Raw genomic sequence first — 17,995 nt, forward strand, 5'->3', positions numbered from 1 at the left:
CGGCGGCATCCATAAGTCTAAATATTCCTGTTCCTGGCAAATTAGGCGGCCCAAACTGTTGCATATACACTGACTCTGCGTGCAATGAACGCAAGAGAAGTGACACAATTTCACCTGGTTAATATTGCCTGCTAACCTGGATTTCTTTTAGCTAAATATGCAGGTTTAAAACTACATACTTCTGTGTATTGATTTTAAGAAAGACATTGATGTTTATGGTTAGGTACACATTGGAGCAAAGATACACACCGCATCGATTATATGCAATGCAGGACATGCTAGATAAACTAGTAATATCATCAACCATGTGTTGTTAACTAGTGATTATGATTGATTGATTTTTATAAGATACGTTTAATGCTAGCTAGCAACTTACCTTGGCTTACTGCATTCGCGTAACATGCAGTCTCCTCGTGGAGTGCAATGTAATCAGGTGGTTAGAGCGTTGGACTAGTTAACTGTAAGGTTGCAAGATTGAATCCCCCGAGCTGATAAGGTAAAAATCTCTCGTTCTACCTCTGAACGAGGTAGTTAACCCACCGTTCCTAGGCCGTCATTGAAAATAAGAATGAGTTCTTAACTGACTTGCCTAGTTAAATGAAGATTAAATGAAGGTGTACATTTAAAAAAAAGGAATCGGCCAAATCGGTGTCCAAAAATACCGATTTCCGATTGTTATGAAAACTTGAAATCGGCCCTAATTAATGGACCATTCCGATTAATCGGTCGACCTCTAATTCATGCGATATTTTCTTCAACAATCAATGGGTATGTTTCATTAATTCAGAAGTTAAAAAAAAATGGATGAAGCCCCTTTAAGGTGTATTTGAAAGATCTTCTCCAGTCTACTCTCTGACTGACATGCTTTTGGCAAGTCACCTGAAAACACTTGAATACGTTAAAAACATCAATTTTATCATTCATTCCGAAGGAGAAATTAAAACAAAAAAACTTAAATATCAGCCATGTCTAAGGGTGTTATCTGTGGACTTGGTTTGGCATTTTGCTGGCAATATGCTATCACCTGACCTCTTCTCTCCCAAAACTCCCTGCTTGGCCAACTGTCAGCTCGGTTTCATATTACCAGTGGGAAGAACTCTAGTTTTCACACTCCCACTCTCCTCCAACACCCACAACTTGTGCTGTTCACACTATTCTTGCATCTCGCCCATACAACTGTATGTAATTAATATCAACTTATTGTTGAACTTTAGTCCCCCACCCTGCTACATCATTTCCTCTGTACTTGTTAAACCCACTCATCCATATGTAGCAAAGCCCACCATCCATATGTACAGCATGTCTTCTCTGGGGAAGCAGAACAACTAGACCTGAAGGCCACGCTGTGTTGATCTATAGTACACAATAGTTTAATTTAATCTGGAGGACATTTTAAGAGAGAAAAGCAGAACATCATGTTCTCAGTCTACCTGTTCATCAAGCATAATGGGCACTACTCTTTTGTATCTGCATCTTAATGTTCATTTTGTTCAACCAATATTGGGTGTTTTTTCCACCGAAATGGCCTTGTTTGTGTTATTGCCGACTATAATGGCTATAATGGCTATTCAGTGCTCTGTTTTAACTCCTCTTAGCACTGCCTTTATAGGTGTGATGGAAGACACTATAGATGGTTCATACACAGGTGGTTCAAACGAAGTGTTGAAAAGGAGAGAGAAAAAGAGGTGGTGGGGGCGCCAGGTGTCGTCTGAGCCTTAGGAGTCTGTCTGACGCTGTTCTACTCATCACATCCTGACAAGGCTGTCAAAATTTAATAGCACCTTCCCTTTTCCCTCTGTGCTTCAGCTCTGTGCTTCAGCTTTGTTTTTCCTCTGCCTCTCCTGACAGCTCTATGTGGTGCATTGACTTCTTGGCAGTCTCACTAGTGAGAGAGTGTGAGTGTGTGAGCCCATAGCCTGCGGCAAAGATTAGAAGACTACCTATGCCTACCTGGTGGGTAGTGTTGTCTCCTCAGAGGCAATGTGAGAACTGGCCCCCAGTGCATGATGGGATTGAAAGGCTTCGACAGCCACAAGTACTCTACAATGACACAGAAGCGCAGGGGGCTTTGAATCCCCCACATCACTGCAATGGAAAAACTCCCCAATGTTGCCGCTAGTATCTTCACCGACACAAGCACGAGGCAAGTAGGCACATTTTCGTGCTGATTAAATGTAGGAATGGAGTGAGACTCTAAATTGGTATTAGTCAAAACTTTTCTATTTCATTAGCTATACCAGTGTTGTTCAATTTCTGCAGAGCAAACTCTTTGTCCATTGAGAATCTATCCCATGCCATTCTTCACTAAATGCTGTTATTAGTTGCATCAATTAGATAGCTTAACATCCTTATTAAACCTTTAGATTACTGTTTATCTGCCATAAGCTTTTTTAAGAGGCTTCTCATGTGTATTACCCGCCCTCCCCCACCCCCCCGGCAGTTTCAGAAGAAGAAGATGTCTTTGTACCTCTGATCCGTTATTCCAGATTAATGGCTTTAAAATAGGGAGAGTGCCTGAGAAACAATTACAAGGATCAACTCACCTGAAAGCACTCCACCAGTTCTGTATACTGATGGTAGAACATTTCATTTTAGCCTGTCTTTTTTTCTGTTGCCTATGCTGCTGCTGCTGCTGTTGTTGCTTTGTGGCAGTAAATGCTCATGATTACTTTTTCTTGTGAATCGTGAATGACTGAGCAAAGTCAGTGTGTTTGTTTGAGGCTTGCTGAACGACCATTTCATTGGTCACGAAGATAAGGCCTTTACATGTAGGTATGTATGGAATCACTATATGTGATATCAGCATCATATTTATTGGGTAATTTCGTAACACTTGTAACTAGGTCCCCTATGTGTAGCTGTCACGTTCTGACCTTTATTTCCTTTGTTTTGTCATTATTTAGTATGGTCAGGGCGTGAGTTGGGGTGGGCAGTCTATGTTTGTTTTTCTATGATTTGGGGATTTCTATGTTTCGGCCGAGTATGGTTCTCAATCAGAGGCAGGTGTCATTAGTTGTCTCTGATTGAGAATCATACTTAGGTAGCCTGGGTTTCACTGTGTGTTTGTGGGTGTTTGTTTCTGTGTTTTTCACCACACGGTACTGTTTTGGGTTTCATTCATTCCACGTTTTATAGTTTTTGTATTCAGTTGTTCATGTGTACTATTTCTTATTAAAAGAACCATGGACACTTACCACGCCGCATATTGGTCCTCCGATCCTTTTCGCCTCTCCTCTTCGGAAGAAGGAAATCCCTTACAGTAGCAGTATATCATTTTCAAACGAATTACAGATAAACACAAGGTATTGGATTATTAATGTGTAAACCCATCAATTTTTTTCAATAAAAATTCAATTGAGGTAGCATCATAGATTCACAATATAAATCCCTTGCCGGTGTAATTCAAAGTTTATGTTCCAGCTGTACGAAAAGGCAACTTGTTGATGTGTTATGTCATGTCTATCTTCCTACTGTGCCAAGACACTTTACATGTTATCTTCGAGGTAAGTCTGACACTTTACATGTTATCTTTGAGGTAAGCTGACACTTTACATGTTATCTTTGAGGTAAGCTGACACTTTACATGTTATCTTTGAGGTAAGCTGACACTTTACATGTTATCTTTGAGGTAAGTCTGACACTTTACATGTTATCTTTGAGGTAAGCTGACACTTTACATGTTATCTTTGAGGTAAGCTGACACTTTACATGTTATCTTTGAGGTAAGCCTGACACTTTACAGGTTATCTCGGAGGTATGTCTAAGACACTTTACTGGTTATCTCGGAGGTATGTCTAAGACACTTTACATGTTGTCTTGGAGGTAAGTCTAAGACACGTTGTTAAAATGCAACGTATGTTCTTGTTGCTACAGATAAGCAAGTTTGACTTGCATTGAAGTCACAGCAGCACACGTTTCACACCATTAAATAAAGAATTTTACAACAGACGGGTGCTAAACGACTGCGGTCATAGATATGAGAAGATCAAATTTCAATATTGAAACTATGTTGCAAATGTCGAGTGACAGACAGCAATGTTTGTACAACCCCCCCCGTTGTTGCAAACGAAATGTTAGGCTAGAAGCAAGGGGGAATAATGTCTAGATGCCTGTTACAGTGGAGATCAAGTTAATGAATTGGCTGGATGGGAAAGTGGATGACCAGGGATTTCTCAGATGGAACAGAAACATAAATAGGAATCTGGTTATCATAAGCTTACCTGTGCTAAACAAGTTTTTTAGTATAGCTTAAAACGCGTCTTGTTTTGACCGACCCATTATAGAATGATGTTTAAGGACGGCTCTGTGTTTGATATACAGCCTTTCTCTTGTCACGTATGCAGAAATTATCCTTAATAATGTGCTTGGAGGGTTAGAAGGCACACATGGTCAAGACTTTTGTTGTGGCATGCATAAACAGTCATATCGGTATCCAATCTGCCCACAAACACGCAGAAATCACTGTCAACTCAATGTTTGAGATGCAGTTTTCTGACTGTGTGCGCATCAGAGGAGAACAGGGCTTCTGTTTTGCCACCATAATTTATCACTATTGTGCTTATTGACAGAACATTTGTTATTGTATTATCGTCCTTTTTGTTTCCAATGCTCCTGTTGTTTATCAGGAGAGGGGCTTTGGTTTTCATTTTGAGGCTGACCTGCCAACAGACAGGTCTCTTGTTACTGCATTGAGAGCAGAGCATTAGGGATTCAGCTCAGGTGTAGCGTCACGAGCTACAAGCTGAGGGGAAGAATGCCTGAATGCAATGACAGATGGGAGCAGTGATTCTGTTTAATGTCACATGTGCACACTCTTCATGGGAGGCCTGGGTGGTCTGGAATACTGACAGGGAAGGACGTGGGTTGTCGCCACAAGTAAGATATCACATACAGTGCCTTCAGAAAGTATTCACACCCCTTGACTTTTTCCAAATTTTGTTGTGTTACAAAGTGGGATTAAAATGGATTTAATTGTAATTTTTTTGTCAATGATCTACATACATTCTTTGAACAATGTTTGGGTCAACATACATGTTAGTCCAGCTTCTCTCACATGAATGCCATAAAAACGAACACTCGTTCCTCCATATCAAACGTGAATCTTCATCACTGCCAGCGGGTTGTCCTGACTTCCTATGTGCCAAACATTTCTGCTCTTTCCCAATCTAAAAGTGCAATTAGAAGAGAAGCCCTTGCGTGTGTGTGTTTCTTATGTTAAAAAAGAAAAGGTGTAAGACAGGAAATCATTAAATGAATAGATATAGAACAGAATGGCCATAATGATGGTCATTATGGCCAAACAGTTATATTTTTGTTTCATCAGACCAGAGGACATTTCTCCAAAAATGTATCTCTTTTTTTATGGCGGTTTTGGAGCAGTGGCTTCTTCCTTGCTGAGCGGCATTTCAGGTTATGTCGATATAGGACGCGTTTTTACTGTGGATATAGATACTTTTGTACCTGTTTCCTCCAGCATCTTCACAAGGTCCTTTGCTATTGCTTTGGGATTGATTTGCACTTCTCGGACCAAAGTGCGTTCATCTCTAGGAGACAGAACGCGTCTCCTTCCTGAGCGGTAGGGCGGCTGCATGGTACCATGGTGTATTGTTTGTACAGATGAGCGTGGTACCTTCAGGTATTTGGAAATTACTCCCAAGGATGAGCCAGACTTATGAGGTCTACAATTTTTTTCTGAGGTCTTGGCTGATTTCTTTTGATTTTCCCATGATGTCAAGCAAAGAGGCACTGAGTTTTAAGGTAGGCTTTGAAATACATTCACAGGTACAACTCCAATTGACTCAAATGATGTCAATTAGCCTATCAGAAGCTTCTAAAGCCATGACACCATTTTCTGTAATGTCCCAAGTGGTTTAAAGGCACAGTCCACTTAGTGTATGTAAACTTCTGACCCACTGGAATTGTGATACAGTGAATTGTAAGTGAAATAATCTGTCTGTAAACAATTGTTGGGAAAATTACTTGTTTCTTGCACAAAGTAGATGTCCTAACCGACTTGCCAAAACTATAGTTTGTTAACAATACATTTGTGGAGTGGTTGAAAAACAAGTTTTAGTGACTCCAACCTAACTAAATCCACCTGTGCGTGTGCGCTATCGTGCATAATCTTTTTTTTCCCCCTTACACCAAACGCGATCACGACACGCAGGTTAAAATATCAAAACAAACTCTGAACCAAAGACATTCATTTGGGGACAGGTCGAAAAGCATTTAAACATGTATAGCAATTTAGCTAGTTAGCTTGCACTTGCTAGCTAATTTGTCCAATTTAGCTAGCTTTCTGTTGCTAGCTAATTTGTCCTGGGTTATAAACATTGAGGAGTTATTTTACCTGAAATGCACAAGGTGCTCTACTCCGACAATTAATCCACACATAAAACGGCCAACCGGATCGTTTGTAGTCATCTCTCCTCCTTCCAGGCTTTTTCATCATTTAACTTATATGGCAATTGGCATCTAAACTCATGGTTTTACCATGACAACCGGCAACAGTTTGTCTTTCAATCACCCACGTGGGTATAACCAATGAGGAGATGGCATGTGGGTACCTGCTTCTATAAACCAATGAGGAGATGGGAGAGGCAGGACCTGCAGCGCGATCTGCATCATAAATAGAACTGACTTCTATTTTAGCCCTTGGCAACGCAGACGCTCGTTGGCGTGTGCAGGCAGTGCGGGTGCAATAATTGAATAACATGGATTTCTAAATGTATTTTGTGACGCACGCGACCTGTCCGGTCTGGTCAGCATGTAAGTGTATGTAAACTTCCAACTTCAACTGTGTGTATATGTTTACATTATTATTTTATTGATTTTTGACCGTTTTCTAAGTCAGAAGACATCCATCTTGAGTTTTCTAGGACCGTGTAGTAGTGTGTCCCCCATAACTACTACTGTACATTAATAAAATGTTGCCCTCTTGCTGGGATTAATGACTAAAACCATAGCGAAACAGTGCAAAACGACTGTCAGCTCAACTTTAAAGCACTTCAAATCAAATGTAATTTTCATAAAAGTGTTTTTTTAGATTATAATTGTGTTTGTGCATTGTTTTTTATACCAGTCTTAGGAAGAGTAATCAATCCCAAATGTGTGTCCCCTGTAATGAAATAGTTGAATAGCCCTGCGCTAAGTTACATAGGCTTTTCACTGTACTAATGGAGATGAGTAGGCTCAGGTCTGAGCTCGTTTCCACAGCAACAGAGGACTATAGGAGATAAGGCCAGGGTCCCAACCATTGTGAGTATTTCATGAAGGGCCTAATTACGGCTCGGGTGCCTTTGTAAGACTGGCACAGAATTAAACAGTGAGCTTTCGACAACTCATCCTGGTCTATCCTTTCAAACGACTGTCTGATCTAAAGTTCTCCTGAACCCTTGGGATCACTGAATGGCTTCATTCAATAGAGAGATCCTCTCATTACTATATAGCAATACCAACGACCTATGTTCCAATTACTAGTAATACTGGTTGCGCCATGTTACAGCACATCATTACAAAACAGTTCTCACACAGACTCTACATTAATATGATAGGAGTAACACCAACACAGTTCACGTGCCGTAGAAGAACCATTTATTTTATACCAAGCCTAGTATCCTAATGTGTTTTTTTTTACCAACAGTACTAACAAAACGTTCATTATAACATGTTGTCAGAGTAAGATGGATTTTTTTGCCTGTCGAATGCTCCAAATGAGGCGGAATACCTCAGCTCAAGGTGGAGACCATAACCCTTTATTCCAAGAATATTCTAGGAATATAATAATAACCTCCCTGGCTTGATTTATAAAGGTCCAGTAAATCCAGTATCATTATTAACATATATTATAAGTATTATAATTCCAACATTAATAAGCTTGCCATGCTGTAGTGTGCCAGATAACAAATAAATAAAGAAGTAACTGTGTTAGACTTTATAAATTGTTGTTTGAGTCTAGACTGTGTATTCATACAAAAAAAAGGATTCACAACAGATCCTAATTTGAGCTAATAAGAAACTTTAAACAGTTTGATTGACAGCATATGGGAAAGCAAAACATGTTATTTCCACAATTATTGCCAATTAGACAATTTGTTTTGCTAATTGCCAATAATGAAGGGAAACTGTGCTTGTCTCTATGTGTGAAACAAAGAAAAATGAACATTTTCCCTGCTTTTGGCATGTAGTTTAATAAGCTCTGAGAACAACAAATGTTGCTGCTGAAATGCATCTGTTCTGACACTAAATAGAAAGTATGCAGCAGAGTTGTGCCCTTTTGCCTTTTGTTTAATCAGGTTTCCTCTCAACCATGGGATGCAGTGATCCAGTTTCATCTGTAGCCATAATTACTTGTTGCACTTATTGACCAAAAGCAAAACACAAGACAGCCTGAGTGATTCTGGCTGTGTTTACAGATTAGACAAACAATCTTGCAGGTTTTTGTTTTAATACTCAAACAAAGGATCCACAAGACACAGAGACATTTAGAATGTACAGTACATTCGCTGCATTTACATAGGCAGCCAAGCTCTGATCTTTTGCCCAATTAGATCTCATTAGTCAATAGACCAATTAGTGGAAAAGGTCAGAATTGTGCAGCCATTGTATAGTGAATATGGACACAATTGAAGATTCCGTACCATTATATTCAATGTCAAGATGCTTCATATATAATGTTATAGCTTCACTCACCAGCCTTTGGGAATTCATCTCAGTGCATTATTCCATAAGGAGGTCAAATACATACAGAAATGTGAGTTACCATCCAACTCTGAACAACAATAAATATTTGCTTTCCTGAGACCTTATATCCTCAAATGCTCAAATCCGCCAAACAATTCTCTTTTTAAATCATGGAGTTCTATATTATGTTCTTCTTAGTGTTGACTAGGTGTAAAGACAAGCCTCAGGGCCGTCACTTATGTCACTAGATCTAACTGTGAAACTCCATTACATTAACATTATAGCATATAATCATTATCTGATGTTGCTTCTCCTGAGTATGCATTTTATGCCAAAACCGTATTTCTCTACAAAGCTTAATTTAGAATAATTTCCTCAAGTGGATGGAAAAATGTAAAACACAACTGAATTCTCGACAAGATGTGTCGCTGAGATGTGACCGGTAGGTCACAAGTTCATGTTGTTGCCATAGTGTGATAATGTGTGAAACTAATCAAACTGACAGTATAAAGGACAAACCACATAATGATGTTTGAGTCCTAGTTGAAGTTCTATAGACAAACAGCTGTCAATCCCACACAGATCATTTGTCCCCCAAAAAGTCCATGAACCTCATAACCTTTTAACTTGATGACGTCAAATTCCTGGTGTGACTAAGGTCGACGTTGTTTACCATACTGTTGCTATTGTTGGAACTGAACTGAGGCTAAACTAGGAGGACCGTTTGCCCCAATCATAACCTTTACCCAGCTGGCGCACTAACATAGCCCCCTTCACTTTGTTATTTACATTATAGAATGTGACAGTTTTCATAAGAAAAGTACAAAGAACTGTCTGCTCGTTCTAACATCAAGGTTATCCTTGGGGACCAGACCAAGGCTTTTGCTGCCAGGCTTTCATACGCACCAAACAGTATGTATTGTATGTGCCTAAATGGATTACTCAGATGCACAAATGGGTTTGTTGATTTCTTCTATGGTAAGGACGGTTTCACTGCAATTTATGTTTTTCCTTCTGGAACACTCTAGCATTGTGAAATCACTTCAATTGACTGGTGAGTAGCATTGTGCTGTGTAGATCAAACTATGATAATCTACCTGCCTGTTCCAAGACCCTATTGCCTACATCTGGGTGGGAGATAGTTTGGCTCCAACTCTCAGACACAGGATATGATCCAATGACACAATGTTCATTGTTTGTACATTGCTGAATAAGTCTGTAAAGAGTCACTAACTCCAGCAGCTGTTTGCTATATTTCTCGTGCCTCTATCGATAGCGACGGACTATCTGTTTGAATGCAAGTGTGTTTGAATGGCATATGGCCCGTTAATTTCAGAGTGAGTAAGAGGCAGACCACTTCAATCGTGTAGGTAAATATTACTCTTGTGTTCAGGTGTCTCTGCAATATTCACAGAGACCAAGCTGGAAATGAGGGACATTAAAATCAAATTATGTCTCTTGCAAGGTTAGAAGATCGATCGGCAGCTTTGCTGGGTGCTGTTATTGATGAGCACACTGTTGTTAGGTAAAATGGTGAAAGCTTTGCAGTTATATGTAAGGATGATATGGGGCTATCAATCGTAGTTGCAGTATAGCAAAGGGGATCATTTGGAAGCTAATGACAGCAATTTACAGAAAAGGACAAGCATAGAGATGGTAACCATGACAGATGTCATGCGTGAATAGTCATGTGATATGTGATAGAGCCATTACGACGGAGCACTCACATTATGAGTGCACATACAGAATATTGTGAAGAGCCTAAGTAATGGGGAATGAGTAACCATGGTTAACCATTTGAGCATATGCACTTGAGTTTGGACTCACTACTCTTATGTTGTTAAAATAATATTTTGTGAAACACAGAAAATATTAATGTCCCCCCCCCCTCTTCTCTCTGTATACAGGCTGTGGAAACCAACCTGGCATCAAAGGACAGCCACTGGGTTTATGCCAACGAGGTGAGACCAAAACCAATACAGCATATTTATACATTTCATATGGATGAAAATCAATAATGCTCTCACTCTGTTCTCCTCCATATTTAGACTCTTAAAGCTCTCACAACATGCCACTTCTCTTCTGTCTTTCTGAGGACATTTATACAATATTGACACAATCACTCTTGTTTATTGCGTATTCACAGCACTTTGGAAGCCAAAGTCGGTTTTTACATGTTATTTGTTGATATGAGATTGGCCTAAATGGTCTTCCAAATGGACTTGAACATCACTAAATGCCAAGCACTTTGTGACTACTAAACACTGTGTTCTCTATCCTGCCTGAGAGCAGCTGGGTACATTGATTCAGGCTGATTTGCAGATAAGGACCATAATCCATCTGATGTCCCAATGCTAATGGGAAAAAACACGTTCCTACCATACCTGGATGTCTTTTTATTAGCATGTATGTACTTACAGAGTACACTGTAAAATTGACCTAACCACGAAACCACAGTGAACTCATCCACACATACACATGAGCACACACATGCACACACACACTCACACACACACACACACGTGTTCTTGCGTGCGGACGCGCGCATGAATGCGTTAGAATAAAGTAAAACAGGAGGTTAGTAAGCACCTTAATTGGAGAGGAGGGGCTCGTTGTAATGGCTGGAGCAGAATGAGTAGAATATCATCAAATACATCAAACACATGGTTTCTAGGTGTTTGACACCATTCCATTCGCTTCATTCCGGCCATTATTATGAGCCATCCTCCTCTCAGCAGCCTCCTTTGTTATAAACATTGACAAGGTGCACAAACGGGCTGATCTTCATCATTATACGAATGACAAGTCCTTATCTCGCAACTCGGCTCCAACATCCTAATCATGATGCATGTATTGATCTTACATTCATCTTGTGAATTTGATTTATTAATGTACCTCTTAGTATATTCCTATTTAGGCTGCCGTAACTCCTGTTAGATGAAGTGGTAAAAAATTAAAAGTTAATCTGTTATTTATTTTGTGACAGGCAAACACATTCATTTTTGCTTTAAGACAATTATGATAGTGTCACCACCAAGACATTAGATTTAATAGCATCAGACAGCAGAATGTATGAGCTAATTGCATGTTAATTTCTCCATCACTTTCTTAATGATTGACACGATGTGGCATATTGTTGAGTTATCACTCCTCACCATATTAATGAATAGGACGGGCTGTACCTGAGTACTTTGAAATGACACCCCCTCTTTCTTTCTCGATGAAAGTCAAACGTACACTACCGTTCAAAAGTTTGGGGTCACTCAGAAATACAGTGTAGACATTGTTAATGTTGTAAATGACTATTGTAGCTGGAAACGGCAGATTTGTTATGGAATATCTACATAGGCGTACAGAGGCCCATTATCAGCAACCATCACTGTTCCAATGGCACGTTGTGTTAGCTAATCCAAGTTGATAATTTTAAAAGGCTAATTTGATCATCAGAAAACACTTTTGAAATTATGTCTGCACAGCTGAAAACTGTTGTTCTGTTTAAAGATGCAATAAAACTGGCCACCTTTGAAAAAACAAGTTTTAATGACTCCAATCTAAGTGTATGTTAACTTCGAACTTCAACTGTAGATATTCCGTTAAAAATCAGCCGTTTCCAGTTCCGTTTCCAGTTACACCAGCCATTTACAACATTAACAATGCCTACACTGATCAATGTTATGCTATTTTAATGGACAAAACGGTAGTGTATCTGATGCCGCTGTGATCACCTTGAGGAGGGAACGACAAAGGCAAACTATTTTTCAATCGGCCTTGTTCGATGCTGGTAAAGTATTTTAACATGGAGTACACAACATGTTAAACTTGGAAGAGAAAAAAGGAGGTGGTGTAATACCGAAAACTGTAATACTGACGTAAAACCTGTAAAAAATACAGTGATTGGCTATTTACCCCATAAATACCATATGATTTGATTGACCTTCTAATTAGAAGAGTGGGAGCTGAAATGGTGCACTTAATAAGCCTACTTCTAGTTCACTCTCAATCACTATATACAGTGCATTCTGAAAGTATTCACTTAATAAGCCTACTTATAGTTCACTCTCAATCACTATATACAGTGCATTCTGAAAGTATTCACTTAATAAGCCTACTTATAGTTCACTCTCAATCACTATATACAGTGCATTCTGAACGTATTCACTTAATAAGCCTACTTATAGTTCACTCTCAATCACTATATACAGTGCATTCTAAAAGTATTCACTTAATAAGCCTACTTATAGTTCACTCTCAATCACTATATACAGTGCATTCTAAAAGTATTCACTTAATAAGCCTACTTATAGTTCACTCTCAATCACTATATACAGTGCATTCTAAAAGTATTCACTTAATAAGCCTACTTATAGTTCACTCTCAATCACTATATACAGTGCATTCTGAAAGTATTCACTTAATAAGCCTACTTATAGTTCACTCTCAATCACTATATACAGTGCATTCTAAAAGTATTCACTTAATAAGCCTACTTATAGTTCACTCTCAATCACTATATACAGTGCATTCTGAACGTATTCACTTAATAAGCCTACTTATAGTTCACTCTCAATCACTATATACAGTGCATTCTAAAAGTATTCACTTAATAAGCCTACTTATAGTTCACTCTCAATCACTATATACAGTGCATTCTAAAAGTATTCACTTAATAAGCCTACTTATAGTTCACTCTCAATCACTATATACAGTGCATTCTAAAAGTATTCACTTAATAAGCCTACTTATAGTTCACTCTCAATCACTATATACAGTGCATTCTGAAAGTATTCACTTAATAAGCCTACTTATAGTTCACTCTCAATCACTATATACAGTGCATTCTGAACGTATTCACTTAATAAGCCTACTTATAGTTCACTCTCAATCACTATATACAGTGCATTCTGAACGTATTCACTTAATAAGCCTACTTATAGTTCACTCTCAATCACTATATACAGTGCATTCTGAAAGTATTCACTTAATAAGCCTACTTATAGTTCACTCTCAATCACTATATACAGTGCATTCTGAAAGTATTCACTTAATAAGCCTACTTATAGTTCACTCTCAATCACTATATACAGTGCATTCTGAACGTATTCACTTAATAAGCCTACTTATAGTTCACTCTCAATCACTATATACAGTGCATTCTAAAAGTATTCACTTAATAAGCCTACTTATAGTTCACTCTCAATCACTATATACAGTGCATTCTAAAAGTATTCACTTAATAAGCCTACTTATAGTTCACTCTCAATCACTATATACAGTGCATTCTAAAAGTATTCACTTAATAAGCCTACTTATAGTTCACTCTCAATCACTATATACAGTGCATTCTAAAAGTATTCACTTAATAAGCCTACTTATAGTTCACTCTCAATCACTATATACAGTGCATTCTGAAAGTATTCACTTAATAAGCCTACTTATAGTTCGCTCTCAATCACTATATACAGTGCATTCTGAACGTATTCACTTAATAAGCCTACTTATAGTTCACTCTCAATCACTATATACAGTGCATTCTGAAAGTATTCACTTAATAAGCCTACTTATAGTTCACTCTCAATCACTATATACAGTGCATTCTGAAAGTATTCACTTAATAAGCCTACTTATAGTTCACTCTCAATCACTATATACAGTGCATTCTGAACGTATTCACTTAATAAGCCTACTTATAGTTCACTCTCAATCACTATATACAGTGCATTCTGAAAGTATTTAGACCCCTTCCCCTTTTCCACATTTTGTTATGTTACAGCCTTATTCTAAATTGGATTAAATATTTTTCCCCCTCATCAATCTACACACATCAATCTACACACTATACATAATGACGAAGCAAAAACTGTTTTTTACAAATGTTTGCATGTGTATTACAAATTTAAAAAACTGAGAGACTTGTCCCGAAGCCACTCCGCGTTGTCTTGGCTGTGTGTTTAGGGTCGTTGGAAGGTGAACTTTCGCCCCAGTCTGAGGTCCTGAGTGATCTGGAGCAGGTGTTCATCAAGGATCTCTCTGTACTTTGCGCTGTTCATCTTTCCCCTAATCCTGATTGAAATATATTCCCCATGCCCCAGTATGATTACTATGTGTTGTGACTGGGCGGGGGCAACCATTTTAGCCAGGCAATCTCCAGGCCCTGTGCTCTACGCTTCTGTGTTCCACTGGTCCCTGTGATGCATTTAAGCCAGACAGGCTGGCATCAGGAGAGGAGGGGTTGTCTCTGTCAGTTCTCTGCCCCCTGGGCCTCGGCGCTAACTAGGACATGGAGTCTGCAGCGAGGTCTCATCAGCCAACACAACCAGCTATGATAATCTATTGTCACTGCTAACAAAAGTCAGTTCAGAATGAGTTCATATGAAGAGTTAAAGGCCAATGCAGCCATTTTTATATCAACATCAAATAGTTTCTGGGTAACAATTAAGTACCTTACTGTAAGGGGCGGCAGGTAGTCTGGCGGGTAGGAGCATTGGGCCAGAAACCGAAAGATTGCTGGATCGCAATCCCCAAGCTGACAAGGTAAATATCTGTCATTCTGCCACTGAGCAAAGCAGTTCACCCACTGTTCCCCAGGCTCCAGTGACATTGATGTCAGTTAAGGCAGCCCCCCGCACTGCTCTGTTCAGAGGGGTTGGGTTAAATGCAGAAGACACATTTCAGTTGAATGCATTTAGTTGTTCAGCTGACTAGGTATTGTATTTCCCTTTCCCAATTGGATTTAAATTAAAATGGGCTTTTTAGCAAAATACTATTTCTCAAGCAAGAATTTAGCTAGCACTGTCTGGGCGTATTCTGAGTGGGAAGGGGAAAAATGAAAACAAGCTGTTATTGGCAGAGAGTTTTGGAACTCTTTGTTATTGGTCTAATCAATTTAACCACATGTCGATGTCACCATGGAAAGCCGAAACCCATGCAAACCTGCTGATTAGAAGGTCCTGTGTAGATTGTATTTTCAACCAGCAACTATCAGGAAATAACACTTATACCTTTACAGTGTTAGTTTCATCAGCTGTTGTACAATATGATATAAACACAGGAAAAACAGAATTTGGACTGCACTGGGTCTTTAACTGGTGACAAAGGCACTGATAGGAGAGCTGAAGTAGAGAATGGATGGAGAGGAGAGAGAGAGAAAGAGAAAGAAGAACATTTACCGAAAAGTTTTGAGAATTATAAAAAGAATGGTGCAGAGTAAAAGAGATGGTTTGTCATGTTATTCTTCAGCAATCTTCCACTTTCTTCACCACAAGACAGGATCAGTTACAAATCATTGATTGATGTTTGTGGGAGGAAGTAACAAGGCATCCTTCTCTCTAAATCATCAGCCAAACCAGGGTGTGATGTCGGCACAGGGGAGGGTGGTTGACACTCTCTAGTGGTTCTGTCTGGATGGATGGATGACGCAGTCAAACAGGATTTGTTTGTTTTTTCACAAAAAAAGAGAGGAGGTGACACCTGAGTCTGTGTGTGATGGATTAGAGTCACGCGGCGTGACAGCCAGAGTCAAGGAGGACAGGGATGATATGACTGATTGTCCGTGGTAACTGCCCGACAAATGTTGGGATGGAAACGGATAATGTTGACACTATCTGTGAAACAGCAGTGGGCATAGTAGAGGGAAATAAAACATATTCTACTATCCGAAGACAGTATTTTTTTATTATGTATGTGTATTTTACATTAACATAGTTAGACAAAAAACTGTAATAAATCATTGAGTCGGAAATAGACAAGCACTTTAGTTAACCATAGTAATGTATGCTCCATCACATACTGTAATTATCCACTGCTTTGAGCTGCACAATATATATATATGAGAGAGAGAGAGGGAGAGAGAGAGAGAGAGAGAGAGAGAGAGAGAGAGACTAGGGTTGAGGGATCATCCTGGCTAGGTTAAGAGTACATCCCAGAGATCCCCCTCCCAGTCCTTCCCTTAGTCTCTGAGCTGCTCAGCATACATGTCTAAAGTTGAAGAACAAAAAGCACCTTAACTCCTAATTAAATCTCCATGGTGATTACCAGGATTTCTTTATTTATATATCTTGAAAGATTAATAACATGATTGAGCGGCGTATTGAGGATAATTTAGCTGTCAGCCAGGCTTGATTTGATTAATGTATTTAGATGATGTGTGTCATTGAAACTACCCTCTGTTGAAATTTGGGTTTCCTGTCTTGACTAGGTCAATTTACCTAGGTCATTTCTAGGTCATCTGAATTTTGCTATTGTTTTCCATAAACAGCATAAACAGCTGATCTCTCTCACATTCATCCATTCTGCTATGTATTAGCTCTCTAATAACGGTTTTGACCTGTACTGAAATTGTATTACAGAGTAACACAATAGTGGATGTTAGTCACATTGTGTTAGAGTGGTGCCATACGAATCAACAAACTCGAAGGGTAACCCACCAATGTTCTTTCCTTGCATACCCAAAATTCCTCCCACCCCGTTAAAATACTAAGACCTTGCCATTTGAAGCATTAAGCGGCGATCAGCAGTGGAAACAATAGCAAAGCGTTTCCCCGCACTTGTTTGGGTAAAAAGCATGAGGGATGGGGCTGGAAAAATGTAACCGCTCATCAATTCAATTGATATAAAAATTAGAGTTGTAACCATGTTGAGAGGCTAGATAGTGTGTGTTTACATTTACTTTATTTACAAACCTTAGAGTAATACAAGCAGTTTTACAACAGTTGAACTAAGCTCATGAGGCATATATAATAATCACTTGTTTTACTCTAATATTTGTAAACAAAGTAAATGTAAACAATCAATATTTTGGTTCTAATGGGGTACAACACTTGGACTAAGCTCATGAGGCATTTATAATTTATATTCTTCAATAATTAATGGGTACATATCATTCATTTATAAGTCCAGAAATTGACAACTCTGAGTGCCCCTTTAATGATCCATGCATTTATTGTAAACCCCTAATCTATGGTCATTGTTGTCTTGTTAGTAAAATGGCTTCATCAAGGTCACTGCAGTGTCAAGTGATGTCACAGACGTAACCTGTGGTGGTGGTGTCTGACAGGTCAGGACAGGAAGGACGGCCTGAACGTGAAGTCATACCTCCATGGATCCTGCGGCATAATCCACCGATTAATGCAACACAGCACCTCATGAATAGCCATTGTTTACAGTTGACTGGCTGTCAAGAGGAAACTTAAACACTTAACACCTACAAAATTCTGTTTGTATGACTCATAGTGTAGTGTTTGTGCTGTATAAAAATACATGTACATCTTTCTAAAAGCAGTAAAGTACACACCCAGTAAATTATTGATGAGGTTGT

General features: G+C 39.0%; 1 protein-coding gene across 1 annotated transcript in view; it reads left to right on the plus strand.

Annotated features, from left to right (window-relative positions):
* The window catches only part of LOC135511071 (glutamate receptor ionotropic, delta-1-like), a 348,005-nt gene that overhangs the window by 273,544 nt on the left and 56,466 nt on the right, over window positions 1-17,995 (plus strand). Inside the window, exon 5 of the mRNA XM_064932571.1 lies at window positions 10,590-10,643. Coding sequence (XP_064788643.1) covers window positions 10,590-10,643 — 54 coding nt within the window. The remainder of the gene's footprint in view (window positions 1-10,589; window positions 10,644-17,995) is intronic.

The sequence above is a fragment of the Oncorhynchus masou genome, chromosome 23 (assembly GCF_036934945.1).
Source record: "Oncorhynchus masou masou isolate Uvic2021 chromosome 23, UVic_Omas_1.1, whole genome shotgun sequence".
NCBI lineage: Eukaryota > Metazoa > Chordata > Actinopteri > Salmoniformes > Salmonidae > Oncorhynchus > Oncorhynchus masou.